We start from the raw sequence: 19,799 nt of genomic DNA, 5'->3' as shown, positions 1-19,799 counted from the left end.
TTTTATAATTGATAACATTGACGTCATGGTCTATCACATCCCATATATACAGAGTGAGTTTTAGGTATGAAACGTCTCAATTATCTCGCGAACGGATTCCACGATTTTTATAAATAGATTTTTGTGTGCAAGGGTCATGATATGGCCAATATGGAGGTATTTACATTGTTGTCCGGTCTTTTCTCTTTCAAGTATGAATTATTTTGTTATTTAAAATGAACCACCCTGTATACTTTTTGTTCTTTGAAATCCTTGAGAAATATTGAATACTTTTCCGGAGTTATAGCTACATTTATATTATCCCCACTGAAGTTAAAATTAAACGTTTAGCTAGCTATGATTGAATGAACTCGTTTAATTTGAATAATCTTCAAATGTTTGTTTCATGTTAGAGGTATATCCATATTTGGATGATAGAAAAATTGGAAATTTTAAATACAAGAAGATTATAGCAGATGCTCAAAATGTTGTCCGTTTACTTCAACACAACAAGCCATGCGAATTTTGAAACTTTTCAATACTAATTTATTGGAACTTCATAGTAGTTGTTATTGCAGCAGTCATAGACATCTGTATCATTATAACTTCGCCGAAGATAATTGAAAGCTATTGCTCCAAAATTATGGCATTTAGGTATAGGGAACATTTCATGAAAGGATTCTTAAGGATTTCAAATGGCAACAAATATGCAGTGTGCTCCTTTTGAAATGACAAGGTTCATTATTATTCCGGAAAAGGGAAACGATCTGACATTAAAGTAAATACCGCCATATCTCAAGGTCCTTGCACAGTAAATTCTATAAAAATCGTGCTATTCGTTTCCTAGATAATGGAGGCGTTCCATGCGTAAAAACCAAAATATTAAAAAATAAAAAAATATCAAGCATGTACAGTTCTTCGGTCTTCAAGAGCGCAATAGACGCATAAATCAACGTTCACCCAGAAACTCAAGACGTTAAGTCTTGAATTTTCGATTCCGCCGTTTTGCAATAGATGGCTGTAGCTATAAGTGGTTGTCGAAATGAATAGATCATAGATGTCATACAATAAGCTTAGGTATTTATTAACATAACGCCATCGAAATATTAGTGGATTTGTGTCTGCATCTTGAAGTTATTCTCGATTGAACATGTCAGCTCACGATCCAAATTCTCGTCATTTGCAGGAGGTTTTAATTTTCTGCTTTATGAAGAAAACTGCTGCTGAAGCTCATGGAATGCTCTCAAATACCCATGGTGAGGCAGCTATTAGTGGGAGAACGTGCCGAGAGTGGTTTCAACGCCTCAAGAACGGCGATTTTGACGTCGAAGACCAGAAGGTGGAAGAGAGAAAGTTTTCGAAAATGCAGAATTGTAGGCATTACTTGATCAAGACTTGTGTCAAACGCAACAAGAATTGGCAGGATATTTGGGAGTGACTCCACAAACTATTTAAAACGCCTGAAAGTCATGGGAATGATTGAGAAACAAGGAAATCGGGTGCCGTACGAGTTGAAGCAAAGAGATGTTGAACGACCTTTGTTTGCTTGTAAACAGCTCATATTTTCCAGCAGAAATAACAATAATCCCATTTTTCCATGTCCTGCTGGTCGTTCAGCTTCCAGCAGGAACAACATCTGGATGGGTGACCGACATTTATTGGTTTCTCGAAAACGAATAACAATAACAATTTTCATTGTGACCATCTGAATCTCATCGCTTCCGTATGAATATGATAATTCTCCAAGCCATTCGCGACGTCCGGATATTGAACCTTCTGGTGCAGCAGGATTAACGAACGAAACCCACCGAAGTGGACCAGGAATCGACGGGATTTTCACTGCCCCATATGTAAGAGAAAAATGTGCTTAGTCGCTGAAGAAAATTCGATGCGGAGAATCGTCATCCAATCATTATTGTAAAGTGCCAAATCGGTATATGTTTTACGCATTTCATGATCAGCTAGATTCAGTTCTTGTGTCAACTGAACCTTATAGAGTTGGAAATGCAAACCCAGATGTGCCTTGAGAGAGGCCCAAATGTTGTTTTCGCCAAGGAATGGGTGAATTTGGATCTTTTTCAACACTTGCACTCACAGCACCAATATTTTCATAATGAACGTAATGAAAATATAAAATTATATTTTTTCAAAGAAAAATTTTCGTGAATTTCTTCTCATTTTGATTTAATCTAGATATTTATCGTATTTTTCGGCAGAAACCACTCAAATCCATTGTTTCAATCTCCTGCTGGTCGTTCAGCTTCCAGCAGGAACAGCATCCGGATGGGTGACTGACATTTATGAATTTCTCAAAAACGAATAAAAATAACAATTTTCATCTCATCCAATCGCTTCCGTATGAATATGATAATTCTCGCAACACCCGGATATTGAACCTTCCTGGTGCAGCAGGATTAACGAACGAAACTCACCGAAGTGGACCAGGAATCGACGGGACCTCACACAGACGCAAGGAAGCCGGAGCCAGCCGGCTCTTTATCGCGTTTTGCTCGGATTGGCTGATGCGTTGATGTATCCTCGCAGATTTATTAAAATAAATTGAAAGCAGCAACGGGTCCCCCGGCTATATTCTATGGAGATAAGTAACCCGATCGCGGGCAGCGTCTCATTTCCTGCCGCCCGGGCGGCAGGACGCCCGCCTCTCGGTCCTGCCGCTATCTCAGCCTGCGACATTATTCAGCGATGTGTTTCCCGTAAATCAGGACTGGTCCTGCTGCTCTCTTGTACACGTATGGATTTGGGCGTAGATATCGCGTTTTATAACCCTTTCGCAAATCGACAGAAAAAACCTTGGGGTGATTTAGAGGCGATTGGGGTAGGAGGGGCGTTGATTTTTGCCTGATATTGACGGCGGTTGGAATGCGGAGAAAGTGCGAACAGGTCTCTCGATTTTAAATATTTCGTATTGTTATGTATGGAATGAAATAACGTCTACGTTGAGCCATCGTTGGTTAACTGAATTGAACTGTCTGGGCGTATTCCTTATAAACACATACTATCTGCTGGAGAGGTTCATGCAAGCCACGTGGTATAATCTATTGCCATAAATATAACTATAGATTCCTCTCTTCAAATAAAACATACTTTTTAATTGCCATTTTTCTCCATTCGTCGCAAGAAGAAAATTATAAGCAATAGATGGCTGTAGCTAAATAAATAGGTCGTAGCGACGTAGCTGTCATACAATAAGCTGCAGCTGAGACTCATCGAATGCTCCCAAATGCCTATCATTATTATTATTATTTGAACTGGGGTCGTTTTGCTTCGGTAAGCCTTCCGGGAACTGCGACCATGCAGATCTTTTGTTCACTACCCTACTCATTCATAGAAACCCAGGGAGGTCATCAACGACGTTAATAAAATTGACAACTTCCCTAGGGGCCTTGGCCATTACCTTTCTGGTATCCAGGACCGGCTTGCCCATGTGAATGGTTCTTAGGCCAGCCAGCTCTGGACACTTGCATATCAAGTGTTCAGAAGTTTCTACTTCCGATCCACAGAGCCTGCAAATCTCGTCTGCTGACTTACCCATACGGTACAAATGATGTTTGTACCGACAGTGCCCCGTCAGCAGTCCCACCATCACCCGAAGCTCCGCTCGTGACAGCTTCAGGAGTTTTCTGGTGTAAGTAGGTGAGACTCATCGAATGCTCCCAAATGCCTAAAGTGAGACCGCTATTAGTGGAAGAACGTGCCGAGAGTAGTTTTAACGCTTCAAGAACGGTGATTTTGAAGCAGAAGACCAGCAAGGCGGTGAAGAGAGAGAAGGTTTCCGAAGATGCAGAATTGGAAGCATTACTTGATCAAGACTCGTGTCAAATGCAACAAGAATTGGCAGGATCATTGGGAGTGACGCAACAAGCCATTTCAAAACGCCTGAAAGTCATGGGAATGATTCAGAAACAAGGAAATTGGGTGCCGTACGAGTTGAAGCAGAGAGATGTTGAACGGCGTTTGTTTTACTTGTGAACAGCTGATTGCAAGGCAAAGGCGGAAATGATTTCTGCATCGAATTGTAACTGGAGACGAAAAATGGGTTCATAACGATAATCCCAAGCGCAGAAAATCCCAGCCATGCATTCACGTCGACTGCCAAGCCTAATATTTACAGTTCCAAGGTCATAATCAGTATTTGGTGGGACCAGCTTGGCGTAGTGCATAATTAGTCATTAAAACCGACCATGTTGCGAAAGTGGTCAAGAAATACTTGGAAACGTTGAAATGGGAAGGCCTACCCCACCCGCCGTATTCTCCAGACGTTGCTCCCTCGGACTATCACTTGTTTCGATCAATTGCACACGGTCTGGCTGACAAGCACTTCCGGTATTATGAAGAAGTGAAAAATTGTATCTATTCGTGGATCGCTTCAAAAGATGACCAGTTTTTCAAAGCGGGATTCGTACGCTGCCCGAAATATGGGAGAAAGCAGTGGCCATCGATAGAAATTACTTTTGATCATAAATATATAACCAGTTTTTTTACAATAAAGCCTCGAATTCCGGCAAAAAATAAACGGCGGAAGCAAAGTTGTACGCCTATGTAGAAATAAAAAACTAGCCCTGTAGTTCGTTCATAAGGACTTTATCAACATTTTGTTCATAAGGACATTTCGTTCATAAGGACATTATTCACTCATAAGGATATTTCGTTCATAAGGATATTTCGTTCATAAGGACATATTTCGTTCATAAGGACTTTATCAACAGTTTGTTCATAAGGACATCTCGTTCATAAGGACATATTTCATTCATAAGAATATTTCGTTCATAAGGACATATTTCATTCATAAGGACATATTTCGTTCATAAGGACTTTATCAACATTTTGTTCATAAGGACATATTTCATTCATCAGGATATTTCGTTCATAAGGACATATTTCGTTCATAAGAACTTAATCAACAGTTTGTTCATAAGAACATTTCGTTCATAAGGACAAATTTCATTCATCAGGATATCTCGTTCATAAGGACTTTATCAACAGTTTGTTCATAAGGACATATTTCATTCATAAGGACATTTCGTTGATAAGCACATTTTTCGTTCGTAAGGACATATTTCATTCATAAGGACTTTATCAACAGTTTGTTATCAACAACAAAAAATTAACCATAACCAGAACGTAGCCGATAGACGTTACTCCAGCGAACGCATAGAGAGATGATGAAGTGTTCCTCTCGCATCTCGACTAGCAGACGGACCCCCCAGGAGCGGCCAGATCGGGCATTCCGGGCACGAACCGGCGAAAATTCATTTCCGGAAGGCCGGCGTGTCTTCGGCCGCAGCCGACTCCGATCAGGAAGCGAACCCGCATTCGAAACAAAGCGATCCGCCGCCTACTTATCGCCTAACCCCACGACGTATACGCTGGACGCATAAAGATGCGGACAACTCGAATTATCCGTTTTCGGCATGTACGTTTTGGGATAATTGAGTTTGGTGGAGAGAAGTCGGGAGGTGTGTGGGGACGTTAAAGGGTGGAGGCACGTACGAGTCTTCGTTAGGTTTTCGATGGTTCTTGATTAAGATGAGTTGTATGCGTTTATTTTGTGTTGTTTCAAACGTCAGTCGACTTACTATACTGGGTGGGTCTTGTAGTTGTATATTATACAGGGTGTACTGCAGTCGATGGTATCCTGGACTTTTATAGAAAACGGAAGGTGAGATTTTATTAACTCACGACGTATACGCTGGTCGCATAAAGATGCGGACAGGTCGAATTATCCGTTTTCGGCATGTACGTTTTGGGATAATCAAGTTTAGTGGAGAGAAGTCGGGAGGTGTGTGGGACGTTAAAGGGTGGAGGCAAGTACCATTCTTGGTTAGGTTTTCGATGGTTTTTGATTAGGATAGGTTGTATGCGTTTATTTTGAGTTGTTTCAATCGTCAGTGGACCGAATGACTATACTATATGGGTTTTGACGTTGCACATTATATTAGGCCAATTGAAAAAGTCTCCGGTCTGATGCACAGATGGCGGTACTAGTATAAAATCCATATGACTTTTAGTTAGTACCAACCTTCAAACGATACGTGTCAAAATTTGACAGCAGTCCGACCATTAGTTTGTGAGATATCGAGTTGTGAGTGTAGCTACTTTTGTTATTTGAAAAAAGATGGAAGGAAAGAATTTCGTATGCTGATAAAATATTGCTTTTTGAAGGAAAGAAAAACAGTTGAAGCAAAATCTTGGCTTGATATAGAGTTTCTGTGGTCTGCACCAGGAAAATTCAACCATCATTGATTGGTATGCAAAGTTTAAACGTGGTGAAATGAGCACCAAAGACGGCGAACGCAGTGGACGCCCAAAAGAGGCTATCACCGACGAAAAAATCAAAAAAGTTCACGAAATAATTTTGAATGACCGTAAAGTGAAGTTGATCGAGATAGCAGACATTGTGAAGATATCATCTGAACGTGTACACCATATCATTCAAGAATATTTTTACTTGAGAAAGCTGTGTGCATAATGGATGCCGCGCAAGATCACAATCGTTCAAAAGCAACAACGTGTTAAGGATTCCCAGCAGTGTTTGAAGCTGTTTCAGTGCAAGAAACCTGAATTTTTGCATCGATATATGACAATGGATGAAACATAGCTCCATCATTTCACTCCGGAGTCCAATCGACGTTCAGCTGAGTGGACTGCACAAAAGGAACCGAATCCAAAGCGAGGAAAAACACAACAGTCAGCTGGCAAGGTTATGGCATTAGTATTTTGGGATGTGCAAGGTATAATATTCATTGATTACCTCCAAAAGGGCCAGTCCATCAAAGAAGATTATTATAAAGCGTTATTGGGTATTGGATCGTTTAAAGGATAAAATCGTTAAAAAACGCTCCCATTTGAAAAAAAAAAGGTGCTGCTTCATCAAAACAATGCGCCGTGTCACAAATCAATGGAAGCAATGGCAAAATTGCAAGAATGGGCTTCGAATTGCTTCCGCATCCATCGTATTCGCCAGATCTGGCTCCCAGCGACTTTTTCCAGTTCTCAGACCTCAAAAGAATGCTAAGTAGAAAGAAATTTAGCGGCAATGAAGTAGTAATCGCCGAAACTGAGGCTTAGTTTGAAGCGAAAGACAAATCGTACTACAAAAATGGTATCTAAAAGTTGGAAGATCGCCATAATCGCCGTATCGCCCTCGAAAGCAACTATGTTGAATAATAAAATCGAATTTCGCCAAAAAAATGTGTTTTACTATGGAAGACTGGGGACTTTTCAATTGAGCTGTTACAGGGTGGGCCATAGTCTTTGGTACCCTGGACTTTTACAGAGAACGGAAGGTAAGATTTAATTTAAAATTTGGTTTGTTGGGTTGGAACCACTGCTTTATCGATCTAAAATATTTCTACCGCTGTGTATTACCGCTAATATCTAAGAGAACTAACTAACAACTTCGTTATTTCAAATATAACACTCTATATGTCATTACTTTTTTCGGTGTGCCGTAGCTTCTTGATTATTTATGTATTAATTTCCTTGTCCCTTGGCAATTCCTTCCTAAGAGGGATAACCCCTACGTGTTTTTTCGCGTATCAATCAAATTTTGGTACACACTCATTTACCCTCTGGCGCTCCTGCGATGATCAAACTTTATATACGAAGTTTTGCATTCACTTCATCTTCTGTATTTTTTTTAAGCAAAGAAAAATATTAACTTTCTTCAATATAGATTATTGTTTGAGGAAATTATGTGAAAATCTCATAAAAATTAAGGATTTGTAATAAGAAATATCTCTAATTTCGTTTTGAACTGAGCAACCACGTGGTGGTGATCCCTCTCAAGGTCTGGAATCGATTGTGGAGCATTAGCGAAGAACTAACCTTTCACGTGGCCCCAAAGAAGTATTGTAGTTCATGAATCATTCTAGAAGGTGACTATTCTGACGACTACAGTCAAATTTTTAAGAAAAAATCTTTTTTACTGGTTGAGTCCGGAATTTATTGAGTGAAAGCAACTGAAAGAAAATTGGCAACATCGATGCAGTCGCTCCGAGCGTTTGATATCTCTGCTTTGAATAATTCTACTCGAAACCTTCACAATTCGAGAATTCCAAACTGCGATAAGATCACGAATCCCGCAAAGAAAATGAATAATAAATAGATAGGTATTTTTCATTTCAACCTTTTATCACGCTCAGGAAGAACTTCTAATATAAACAAGTCCGAAGTAGATAAAAGCCAAAGATGCGATCTCGGGATTTTAAAAAAGCTCCACGAAGTTTCAAATAAGAATCATTAAGATAAAGGGGCAGATTAATGGAAAACTGTAGCGGAAAATTTTTACGTAAAAATTACACTACTTTATATCGTCTGCGATAAATTTAAAATATCACTTGCTCCCAGGTAAATGCAGAAACGCGAAAAAATGGGGAATATAATTACATTCTCAAAAGGGAGGCATTTATGCCTGTTTTTCGTTATTTGTTTCTTCCTGACTGTGGGCTTTGTACGTTTTAAATACCTCAGGTTTTACAATTTGCGCATAATTAAGCCATTCCAAAGGACCATATCAATTTTTTCTTCATCTCATTTTCAGATTAGGGAAGTCTGTATAAGTAGAAAAAATGGTCCTCCACAAACTGTGAAAGTAATGATGACCTTTTTCTGCATCTATGTGGATGGTTTGATAGAAAATATGAAAATAAACGTATTCATATTTGCTGATCGCTCATTTCTATGATTCAGTATAGTCAAATAATTTTTGGTTAATTTCATGTGGTACAAATAGTGGTATCACCATAGAGTAATAAAAATAGATAGTGGGAAGGGAGTATACGCAATTTTTATATTTCCCCAACATTGTAAGATTACGTTGTCGGATTGTGACATATTTTCAAATCCACAATTTGAATGAAATATATGTACTTCAGTGATTTTCAATTAAATATGCCAATTTGAAAATTTGGAATCCATTATTTTTTATATTTGTCGAATTTATGGTAAGCAGAATATTTATTATTTTCTGTATCTACCTGCTGAAATCCAAGGTTTGGCAACTATTGCTCTCCTAGTGTCATCCGTTGTGTCACGTCATTTGGCGCGCTTGAAGTTTGTTTTCTGAATTTCTCATATATTTAGGTATTCATCTCAATATATTTTGAGTTGATATGAAACGTTGATTCACTATGGGACATAAAAAGTGCGTTCTTTGTGGAAAAACTCGCAAATTGAATGAAATATCGTATCACTGATATGTTTTCATTTCCGCGCGCTTCATGTCAAATTTGATAGTTCATGTTGAGGACAAAATTTGTCTACTGAAAATGACATATGTTCCCTCTATCTATGTTTATTACTCTTAGGGTCTCACCAAACGGTGGCAGATGTTCAGAGTTGACAAATATCACAGAACACTATTTTCCATAGAAATCTGATAAGAGATTTGACAATTCTTAATGATAGGATTGAACGATCACAGATTTTCATGTGACCTGTTAAACAGGTTATCACACAGATAGAGAATAAGGTTTCAATCGTCCCGAGCAACTAACATCTATGTTCTGCGAATCATAGATGGAAGCTACACTCTTATTTTTCTTCCAGCTTCTCCAGCAGAGCAGAATGAAGTGCTATCATCTTAAACCCGTATCCAAACTCCTTATTTGGCAGTTGAACTCCCTCGAAACTCAGGTATCTCCCCTAATAGTTATGCATGACAGAGACATAAAGCCCGTACTCTTGCAGATCGTGTAGATTGGCAAAGGTGTTCATGAATATTCACGAAAGTGAGAGGAAGACTGTTCTTTGCCATAAATCAGGAACAGTATCAGCTGAAAAGATTCGTGACTGTCTTATCTGAGAACAGCTTCGGATCTGGAGGTTTCAACAACACATTTGTCCGTATCAGTTATAGCCATTCCTTGATCTTCCATCAGGAGGATCGATGGTGAGAAATAGTTCTTACATGAAATTCTCGCGAGGTTAAAGATGCGATCGGGGAGGTACAATGCGGCCAGGTTGGGAATACTGGTGAAATGTCAGGCAGGTTATGCGAACAGCGCCCCCAATGAGAAGAATGGAGAACTGGAAAGAATGGTATTTTCGACTGAAAGGTCGTTTTTTATGGTTTGTGCTACATATTGGCACATGCTCTATATCTAATTCAACTTCGAACTCCTAGTGCACAGATAAGCAGTGACTCTAGAGGTAACAGGCCAATTGAAAAGTCGCCGGTCTCAGGTCTACTATAGTAAAACACATTTTTTTGGCGAAATTCCATTTTATTATTCAACATAGTTGCCTTCGAGGGCGATACAGCGATTATAGCGATCTTCCAACTTTTCGATATCATTTTTGTAGTACGATTTGTCTTTCGCTCCAAAATAGGCCTCAGTTTCGGCGATTTCTTCTTCATTGGCGGTAAATTTCTTTCCAGCGAACATTCTTTTGAGGTCTGAGAATAGGAAAGAGTCGCTGGGTGCCAGATACGGTGGATGCAGAAACAATTCGAAGCCCAATTCATGCAATTTTGCCATTTTTTTCATTTATTTGTGACACGGCGCATTTTGTCTCGATGAAACAGGACCTTTTTTTCTTCAAATGGGGCCGTTTTTTAACGTCATCCTTCGAACTATTCAATAACGCTATATAATAATTGCTCTTGATGCTCTGGCCCTTTTGGAGGTAATCAATGAAGATTATACCTTGCGTATCTAAGAATGCTGATGCCATAACCTTGCCAACTGACCGTTGTGTTTTCCTCGCCTGGATTCGGTTCATCGTGTGCGGTTTACTCAGCGTATTGTCGATTGGACTCCGGATGATGGAGCCATGTTTCATCCATTGTCACATATCGCCGCAAAAATTCGGGTTTATTGCACTTAAACAGCTTCAAACACTGCTCAGAATCATTAACACGTTGTTGCTTTTGATCGATTGTGAGCTCGCACCCCACCCATTTTGCACACAGCTTACTTATGCACAAATATCGTGATTAATATGATGTACACGTATTTCAAATAACAAAAGTAGCTACACTCACAACGCAATATCTCACAAATTCATGCTCGGACTGGTGTCAAATTTTGACACGTATCGTTTGAAGGTTGATACTATTTAAAAATCATATGGATTCAATACTAGCATTGCCATCTGTACATCAGACCGGGGACTTTACAATTGGCCTTATGAACAGTAATTTGCAAATAAAGAAGCATTCGAAGTTGGGTCCAGAAGCATGAAAATTGTGGCCAATTAAACCAAATGATAAGTCCACACTCATCGAACATGCTCTTACCGAAAGGCATAATATCTTAATCTCGAAATACCCTCTAATGAAAAAAAATTCAACAGAGTTTTCACTGATTATTCTACATAAATGATGATGCGATCTCCACGAAATTGACTTTTATTTTCAATCAGTATAGATATGCTAAATCTCAATTAATTCGGATTGAAATTTTGGCTATTATTGCTTCGATAAAGTTCTTGAATTCTTTCTGATTCTGGTGACACTATGAATATAACAGCCAAAGACAGTAAATGTATAAACGTCAGATTTCTCGGAGCTACCTACACTGCTGTCAATACAGAACCGCATCATTTTTACAAACACACAAACACGAATAGAGCATACCTCTCCAAAGCGAACCTACGACATTATCTTCCCGAATGAGAAACCAAACAGATTATGGAATGAGTTTAACCTATTCACTTATCGAATTGAATAATTTATACCATTAAAAACCAAAGATTAAATTCCGAACTGTCTCTGTCCTTATCAAATCATATCTCCAGACTGGCCGTCCGTTTGCCGTCCGTCCTCTCTCTCCCATGCCTTCATAAAAAGTGTAAAGATATTTATTTAGATTACAGATATGCTTATGGACTTTATCATGCCCCGCTTATCAAATTTATGCTAATACACGTATAAGCAACACGCAAGTTTCCATTTTTTTACACCTATAACGTAATTTACATACACACCAGTTTTTAAAAACGGAAAAATAAATACTGTTCATATCTCGACTCACAAAGGCATATTCAATTCTTCGCTGTTATCTTTACGGATCGGGGCTGTTTTGCAGAGATACCATCTTTGCATTTGCTGGATGAAGGGAAGCGGCATGACACCGTGTTAGGTCCCTTCTACACGAATGACCGGTTCGTTTTGTGTGCTTCGGGCTTCGGTAATGATAGATTACGGAGATAAAGCAAGGAAAGTACCCAGATCTTGACGGATATCGATGGGTACCTTGAAGGGGTTTGAATAAATGGTTAGAATGGAGAAACTAGGAAATTATTCCCATTCATTGTCAGATGAAATTTCATTTTTTAAGAAAAGTAGAACAACGAGAACAAAGGGGGAAGGATAAAAATAAAAATGATATAAGATTTTTCGAAGAAAGGTTCTATTTTGATTAGCGCACTATTTGGGCAGCTGACACATTTTAAAATATCATATGCTGATATTTGACAAGTTAAACCACCCCATTCCTAGGAGCTCATAGCAAAATATTGGATTGGTATGAAAATTTTTCATTATGGCAATTTCGTGCATATAACAGGCCAAATGAAAAGTCCCCGGTCTACCATAGTGAAACACATTTTTTTTGGCAGAATTCGATTTCATAGTTGCCTTCGAGGGCGATACAGCAATTATAGCGAACTTCCAACTTTTCGATACCATTTTTGTAGTACGATTTGATTTCCGCTTCAGAATGTGCCTATGTTTCGGCGATTACTTCTTCATTGGCGCTAAATTTTTTACCAGCGAGCATTCTTTTGAGTTCAGAACAGGAAAAAAACGCTGGGGGCCAGATCTGGCGAATTCATGCAATTTTGCCATTGTTTTCATTGATTTGTGATACGGCGCGTTGTCTTAATGAAACAGCTTTTTTATTCTTCAAATGGGGCCGTCTTTCAACGATTCAATCCTTTAAGCGATCCAATCTGGCCCTTTTGAATCAATGAATATTATACCTTGCGCATACCAGAATACTGGTGCCTTAACCGTGCCAGCTGACTGTTTTTTTTCTCGCTTTGGATTCGGTTCATCGTGTGCAGTCCACTCAGCTGACTGTCGATTGGACTCCGGAGTGAAATGATGGAGCCACGTTTCATCCATTGTCACATATCGACGAAAAAATTCAGGTTTATTGCACTTAAACAGCTTCAAACACTGCTCAGAATCATTAACACGTTGTTGCTTTTGATCGATTGTGAGCTCGCGCGGCACCCATTTTGCACACAGCTTTCTCATGTACAGGGTGGGCAAATAAGCGAGGTAAGCGGCTATATCTCAGGATCCACTCATCGTAGAGACTTGCGGTAAAAAATTTTACCACTTAAGTGTACAAGAGAACACACTGGAAATTGTTTTGAAGTTCATATCTCTACCGCTAGGGGACGTAATAGCTACCGTCGAGTAGAAAAATGAATTTTACTCGAAAATGTTTCATATGAAGTTGAAGAAAAATATAATCACTGTAAAATTCTCTATCTTTTTGAATTGTCACTTTCGATTTTACGACAACAAATAAGGGTAGGTGAAAGGGAGAAATCTGACTGATTGAAACGCCTGTAACTTCAGTTTGGCTCAACATTTTTGAGCAAATTAGATCTCGTCTGAAAGATAATATCTTGTTGATTGAGGACAAAATATAGTTATGATAAATTTGTTTTTGCTGCTTTCTATAGGGGGTGCTTAGTCTGAAGTTCATTGTTTTGTTCATTTTACTCCGACATTTCAAACTTAGTGATAGGATTTTCTTAATAGAAACAGAAGTTCCATCAAATTTGCATGAAAAAACCTGATCTTCATCAAGCCAAGATTCTGTTTCAACTGTATCGTTACCTTCCAAAAAGCAATATTTCATCAGGACATGAAATTCTTTTTTTTTCATTTTTTTGTCAAATAATAAAAGTAGCTACACTTACAACGCAATATCTCACAAACTGATGGTCGGACTGCTGTCAAATTTTGACACGTATCGTTTGAAGGTTGGTACTAACTAAAAAACATATGTATTCAATACTAGCACCGCCATCTGTGCATCAAACCGGGAACTTTGCAATTGGCCTAATAGCATTCATGTCTTTTATTACATGGAAATATTATTTCTCTGTAATAATAGCTATTTTGGTCGACTCATAACATGTAACAGTGTTGCCGATATTCTACTCAAAAATCCTGGTCCACCATCCACAATATCATTTCACATTGAATCCTCGTCTAAAGGAATCACAGACGCAACACCGTCCAATCTGCCTACCACCGGCCATTTTTCAACCGGCTGTCAGCAGCCTACATCAGACCCTGTCTGATTAATGAACGATACATCTTAGCACCATGCCTGGAATTAATTTCAACAAACAAACGAACCAGGCAATATATAAACGAATGAAGCAAGAACCGGTGGTGGACTTATCGTGCTCATCCTAGCGCTGGAGAGAACGTGAGAATTCGCGAATCTGATAAAAATATCGGATACGGCACGCGGTGTCCGCTCTAATCCCTCCCCCGTTGCCCCGATGGCTGGCTAGATAGGCAAAGGTGCGCCGGACAGGGCCACAAGGTGTTCCCTCAAGAATATTGTGCTTGGGCTGCTCCACAGATCACGAAGAAGTTGCTCAATAGTGATTTAGGGTGGTCCGTAGTTTTTAACAAGATTTCAAGATGTGGCAACATCGCTTAAAAATTCGCTCAATAGGTTACGGGCCCAACCAGTAGTTACAGTTTTTCTTTGAAATTCGACTTTATTTGTCAAAATTCACCTTCAAAAGTAATAAATGAGTTCTGTAGACAGATTCTTCTTTGCTTTTGAAGTAGGTTTCATCCTCGGCCATAACTTATTCGTTATGCTTGACCAATACCGCGAACTTCTTGGAGATTTAAGTTTCAGCAGGCAAACTTCACCAAGAAGTTATCAATAACAATATTAATACCATTAAGGTTTGATTTAAATCCAAAGGCAAATAGAAAAATTCAGAATATGAGAATCATCAATTTGCACACAATCAAAAAATATTATAATATGATGAAATGTGGTATGACATAAAAAACCTCCAATATTTCTTCAGAAGAATTAGTTTGAAATGGTGAAATGAAATCGAATCACGGTATCTCATATATTTTGCATTCCATTCTGAGTATTCAACATTCTGATTCGAGAATTGAAAGAAAAAATAATCCAGAAGCCGCCTCAAATAAGCAAAAAAATTCGGCAACGTTCAGCAAAGTGAACGCCAGTAAATAAAGAAGTGGAGATACATATTATGTCAAATAGATCGCCATAGAAACATACTTGTTCAGTTATCGCTAACCCTTCATACTTCATGTTCTCATAAGAGATTGCCAAAAAAACAAGTTGAAGAAAGTTGATCGACCTATCAACTCATTGGTGTTGGTTCAAATCATGTGATGGATCCAAAAGCTAATTAGGATTGACCACCTAATCGATTTCAAGTAGTATGAATATCTCAACTTTGATTTGGGTGCAAAATGGTGAATGCGCGCATTACTTTCTGCTCATGATCAAATATGATAATTATTACCGTACAAAGGCGATTGAAAAGATTTCTTCGTTATTGAAATGAAGTTATACATAATATAATGGATAACTTACAATCCAAAATTAGGAATATAAATCAATTGAGAATTTCACAGTGATATTCAATGAATATTTGTTATTATTTACTTTGTATGCTGCTGTGATAATTTCATCACAAAAAATGATTCACTACAAAATAAATTTCCGTCAGTTGATCAACTTCTTTGAAAATTGTTTGTTATATGTCAATGATAAACATTTTTTTTATGCCAAAGAATGAATGAAATGATTATAGTGATTGTTGTAAAATTGTATAAAATTATCCGAGATTATCCGTAGTTTAGTTGTGGAGTCAAGGTTGAAGCTTTTTGAGTACTAATAATACTTTCTTGATAATCATATGTCAAAACATATTTATGTACGTTTGTCGGTCTTCAATTTCAATTTAATACATAATTGAAAAAATTATCTGATATTTTTTCTTCATGAGGACTGTTTCATTGAGATATTATTTTTTTTTTTAAATCTATATTTCCAATTTCACTGAAATTATTCAAAAGTCAGTTATGTAGATCCTATATGGGTAAAACAATTTTCAAGTCTATCCAATTGACCTACTCAATCAAAGAATATTTCGAAAAAACACTAACATGCGTCTAGATACAAGAAGGATTACATTCTTTTATTTATCAACGAGAAAGATGAATCTTCAGAGCACGCTTTTCCTTAAATTGCAAAAAAAAAGATATATCTTGAACTATCACTCAATTCTATGTTTTCATGGCTTATCACAAACTAGGACGCTTCAAGGAATGAATAAAGAATTATGAACCAAAATCCCACTCGCGAAATCTTGTGAAAACATTACACAAATATGAATTTGAACTTCTAACTTTACGTCAGCGTTTTTTGCATTCAGTATATTCTACATAGGCGTACAACTTCTTTTTTCCGCCGTCTCTTTTTCGAAATCGATTCAAAATATTGTCCATCGCTAGCCACTACTTTCTCCCATCTATCGGTCAGAGTCAGAGATTCAGAAACAAGTTTCTGAATCATTTCCATGACGCTTATTGCCTTACTGCTAATGATCCTGCCAAATCTTGTAGCGTTTGACACGAGTATTGCTCAAGTCCAATTCTACATCTTCGAAAAACCTTCTCTCTTTCACCGCCATGCTGGTATTCGACGTCTAAACCATGGTTTTTGAAGCGTTGAAACCACTCTCGGCACGTTCTTCCACTATTAGCGGCCTCACCATAGGTATTTGAGAGCATTCGATGAGCTTCAGCAGCTGATTTCCCCATATTAAAAACAGAAAATTAAAACTTCCCGCAAATGACGAGAATTTGGTTCGTAAGCTGCTATGTTTAATCGAAAATAACTCTATGATGCAGGCACAAATCGACTAATATTTCGATGGCGTTATGTTAACAAATACCTAAGCTTATTGTATGACATCTACGATCTATTTATTTCGACTACCACTTACCACTACAGCCATCTATTGCAAAACGGCGGAAGCAAAGTTGTTCACCTAATAATGAAGTGAGTTTCCGAGATTGATGTGACTAGTGGGCTTAAACCAACAAAATAATTAACTAACCGATAACCAAAAACCCGATTTCAATCGAGAAAACAAACTCTTTCCCAACCCGACAGAGTAGGCCGTGTTTCATCCAATGTTTCGAAGCTGAAACGCCTCAGGTTAACAAACTCCGAACGTATGTATCTGTCAGTTCATCAGCAATCCAAAATCTAGCACTTCCATCTTTGGAAAAAACGCACAACTGGAGAGATAAGGTTCACCTTTCTTGAACAATGCTCCATAATGACGTAGACCGATTGTCTCCGCAGATAAGATATAAATTCAAACCTTGGAAACATCTTAAAATATTATACCTGGCCGCCACGATTGTGTTCAAGGAGCCTGCCGAGGCACTGTGTGTTCCAGAGACGCAGTTTATAAATGGTGTTGCTATCTGGTATCGTCATAGGAAGTTGTAATCGTATGAAATTTATCAAGTGAACTTTCATATATCCGGACTTGTTTCATATTCTCTGGTATCTTAGATCTCCGAGAGTTGCCCCGGTAATGACAAGTGTTCTATGAAGAGTTATCCTCAGAGATATCAGCAAGACGCATTCCGATTCTAATTAGTTATACGCGGAGATATCATGGAGTAAGATCGCTTCCGTATGACATCTGATCGGAAATTCATCTCTGGCTTATTATCTAGGCTCGATGTTAGGTGCCAAGTCTGGTACTGAAGCTTGACCAATACCGTGGTTCAAGTTTTAGCAGACAAACTTCAACAAGTGGTTATTTACGTTATTTTGGAATAAGAACTCATTGGGATAATAAATTTTTACTTTCAGAACCACGAAATGGATAACCTGACATATGCAGATTCAGTTCAATAAAAACGTTAAACTCGGCAAATTTATGAAATGACTCAAATGAGAATAGGACTCTCGGATGGAAGCGTGACAATAGCTTTTGCTGAACAATAACATCCTAGTGTATTGCTGAGAAATCTAGTTTCTAGTTTCAAAAGATTGTACGTAAGTGTACAACTTTCGCCATTTTTTTTCGAAATTCGAGGCTTTATTGTAAAGAACTGGTTATACATTTATGATTCTAAGTATTGTTCATTGCTGGTCACTACTTTCCCTCATCTTTAGGGCAGCGTACGAATCCTGCGTTGAAATAACTGATCATCTATTAAAGCGATCCACGAATCGATCGAATTTTTTACTTCTTCATAAGACCGGAAGTACTGGTCAGCCAGAACGTGTGCCCATTTCAACGTTTCCAAATATGTCTTGACTACTTTCGCAACATGGGGTCGAACATTGTCATGCTGTAAAATCACTTTATCATGTCTCTCGTTGTATTGCGGCCGTTTTTCTTTCAATGCTCGGCTCAAAAGCATTAATTGCATTCGATAATGATCGCCTGTGATTGTTTCAATCGATTTCAACAACTCATAATACATTACGCTGAGCTGGTCCACTGAATACTAAGCATGACCTTGGAACCGTGAATATTCGATTTGGCCGCCGACGTGGATGCATCTCCCGGCTTCAACTCTTACGGCACCCAATTTCTTTGTTTCTGAATCATTCCCATGACATTCAGACGTTTTGAAATGGCTTGTTGCGTCACTAACAATGATCTTGTCAATTCTTGTTGCGATTGGCACGAGTCTTGATCAAGTAATGCCTTCAATTCTGCATCTTCGAAAACCTTCTCTTTACCACCGCCATGCTGGTCTTCGACGTCAAAATAACCGTTCTGGAAGCGTTGAAACCACTTTCGGAACGTTCTTTCACTAATAGCAGCCTCACCATAGGTATTTTAGAGCATTCGATGAGCCTTAATTGCAGATTTCTTCATATTGAAGCACAAAATTGAAATCTCCCGCAAATGATGAGAATTAGGCTCTTAAGCTGACATGTTTAATCACTTTATGATGCAGAGACGAATCGACTAATATATCGATGGCGTTATGTTTACAAATGCCTAAGCTCACTGTATGACATCTACGATCTATTTATTTCGACTATCACTTACTGCTACATCCATCTATTGCAAAACGGCTGAAGCAAAGTAATAGATAAATCCATAACAAAAGAGTTACGAGTACCAACCAAATAATAGAATATAACCATGAAATCTGTGTGAATCTGAGATATTCCTGCACGATTTTCTTCTACATGGTATGGCAGAATGGATTTTCCACAGAATTAGAGAAAATAGATTTTGATTCTCCAGGTGAATTTTTAGTATCATTCATTAGAAGTTTTTCAAAAAATAATTCAACGCCTATTCACTATAATATTAAACATTTATTCGATACTGTATCGCAAATGTAATCGACCATAGCCACAATATTTCCTGCGCTGATATCTCATAACAAGACAACATACCTGAATCTTCCCCAGATGTAGGTACACACCTTGCACACTTACATTCGCAATACTAGTTCTACTCACTTTCTTTATCTTCATCAATTGGAATTCGAAATCACTTCTTCACAAAGATACTTATCTAGATGAGTTAGAAAAATATCCTGCAACATCGAAACGCCATTACATCCATAATCTGAATCCTGGATACCGGAATGCATGCATATTTTCATACGTATTGCACATAACGTCCAACAAAAACCGGTAACTCTCTGAAGAGTTTCACTTTCCAATTTCCTTATGCAGCCAGATTTGATAGTCACAACTCCATTTCAATTAAGATAACGCACCTAGTCGAGATTTAATCTGCTGGCTCATAACGGCAGTTGT

The 19,799-nt window shown here is 38.3% G+C and overlaps 1 protein-coding gene across 2 annotated transcripts in view; it reads right to left on the bottom strand.

The window, feature by feature from the left end:
- LOC123678584 (zinc finger protein ush) overlaps positions 1–19,799 on the bottom strand; it is a 214,951-nt gene that overhangs the window by 148,580 nt on the left and 46,572 nt on the right. Inside the window, exon 1 of one of the 2 annotated variants that reach the window (XM_045615706.1) lies at positions 17,104–17,423. The exons of the other annotated variant lie outside the window; for it this stretch is intronic. Within the exon in view, the coding sequence (XP_045471662.1) occupies positions 17,104–17,176 (73 nt within the window). The 5' untranslated portion in view covers positions 17,177–17,423. Of the gene's footprint in view, positions 1–17,103; positions 17,424–19,799 lie in introns of those variants that run through there. 2 annotated transcript variants of the gene reach the window in all.

Source organism: Harmonia axyridis, chromosome 4 (assembly GCF_914767665.1).
Source record: "Harmonia axyridis chromosome 4, icHarAxyr1.1, whole genome shotgun sequence".
In the NCBI taxonomy this organism is placed as follows: Eukaryota; Metazoa; Arthropoda; class Insecta; order Coleoptera; family Coccinellidae; genus Harmonia; species Harmonia axyridis.
The sequence above is the reverse complement of the archived record's forward strand: the minus strand, read 5'-3'. Positions and strand labels throughout refer to the sequence as shown.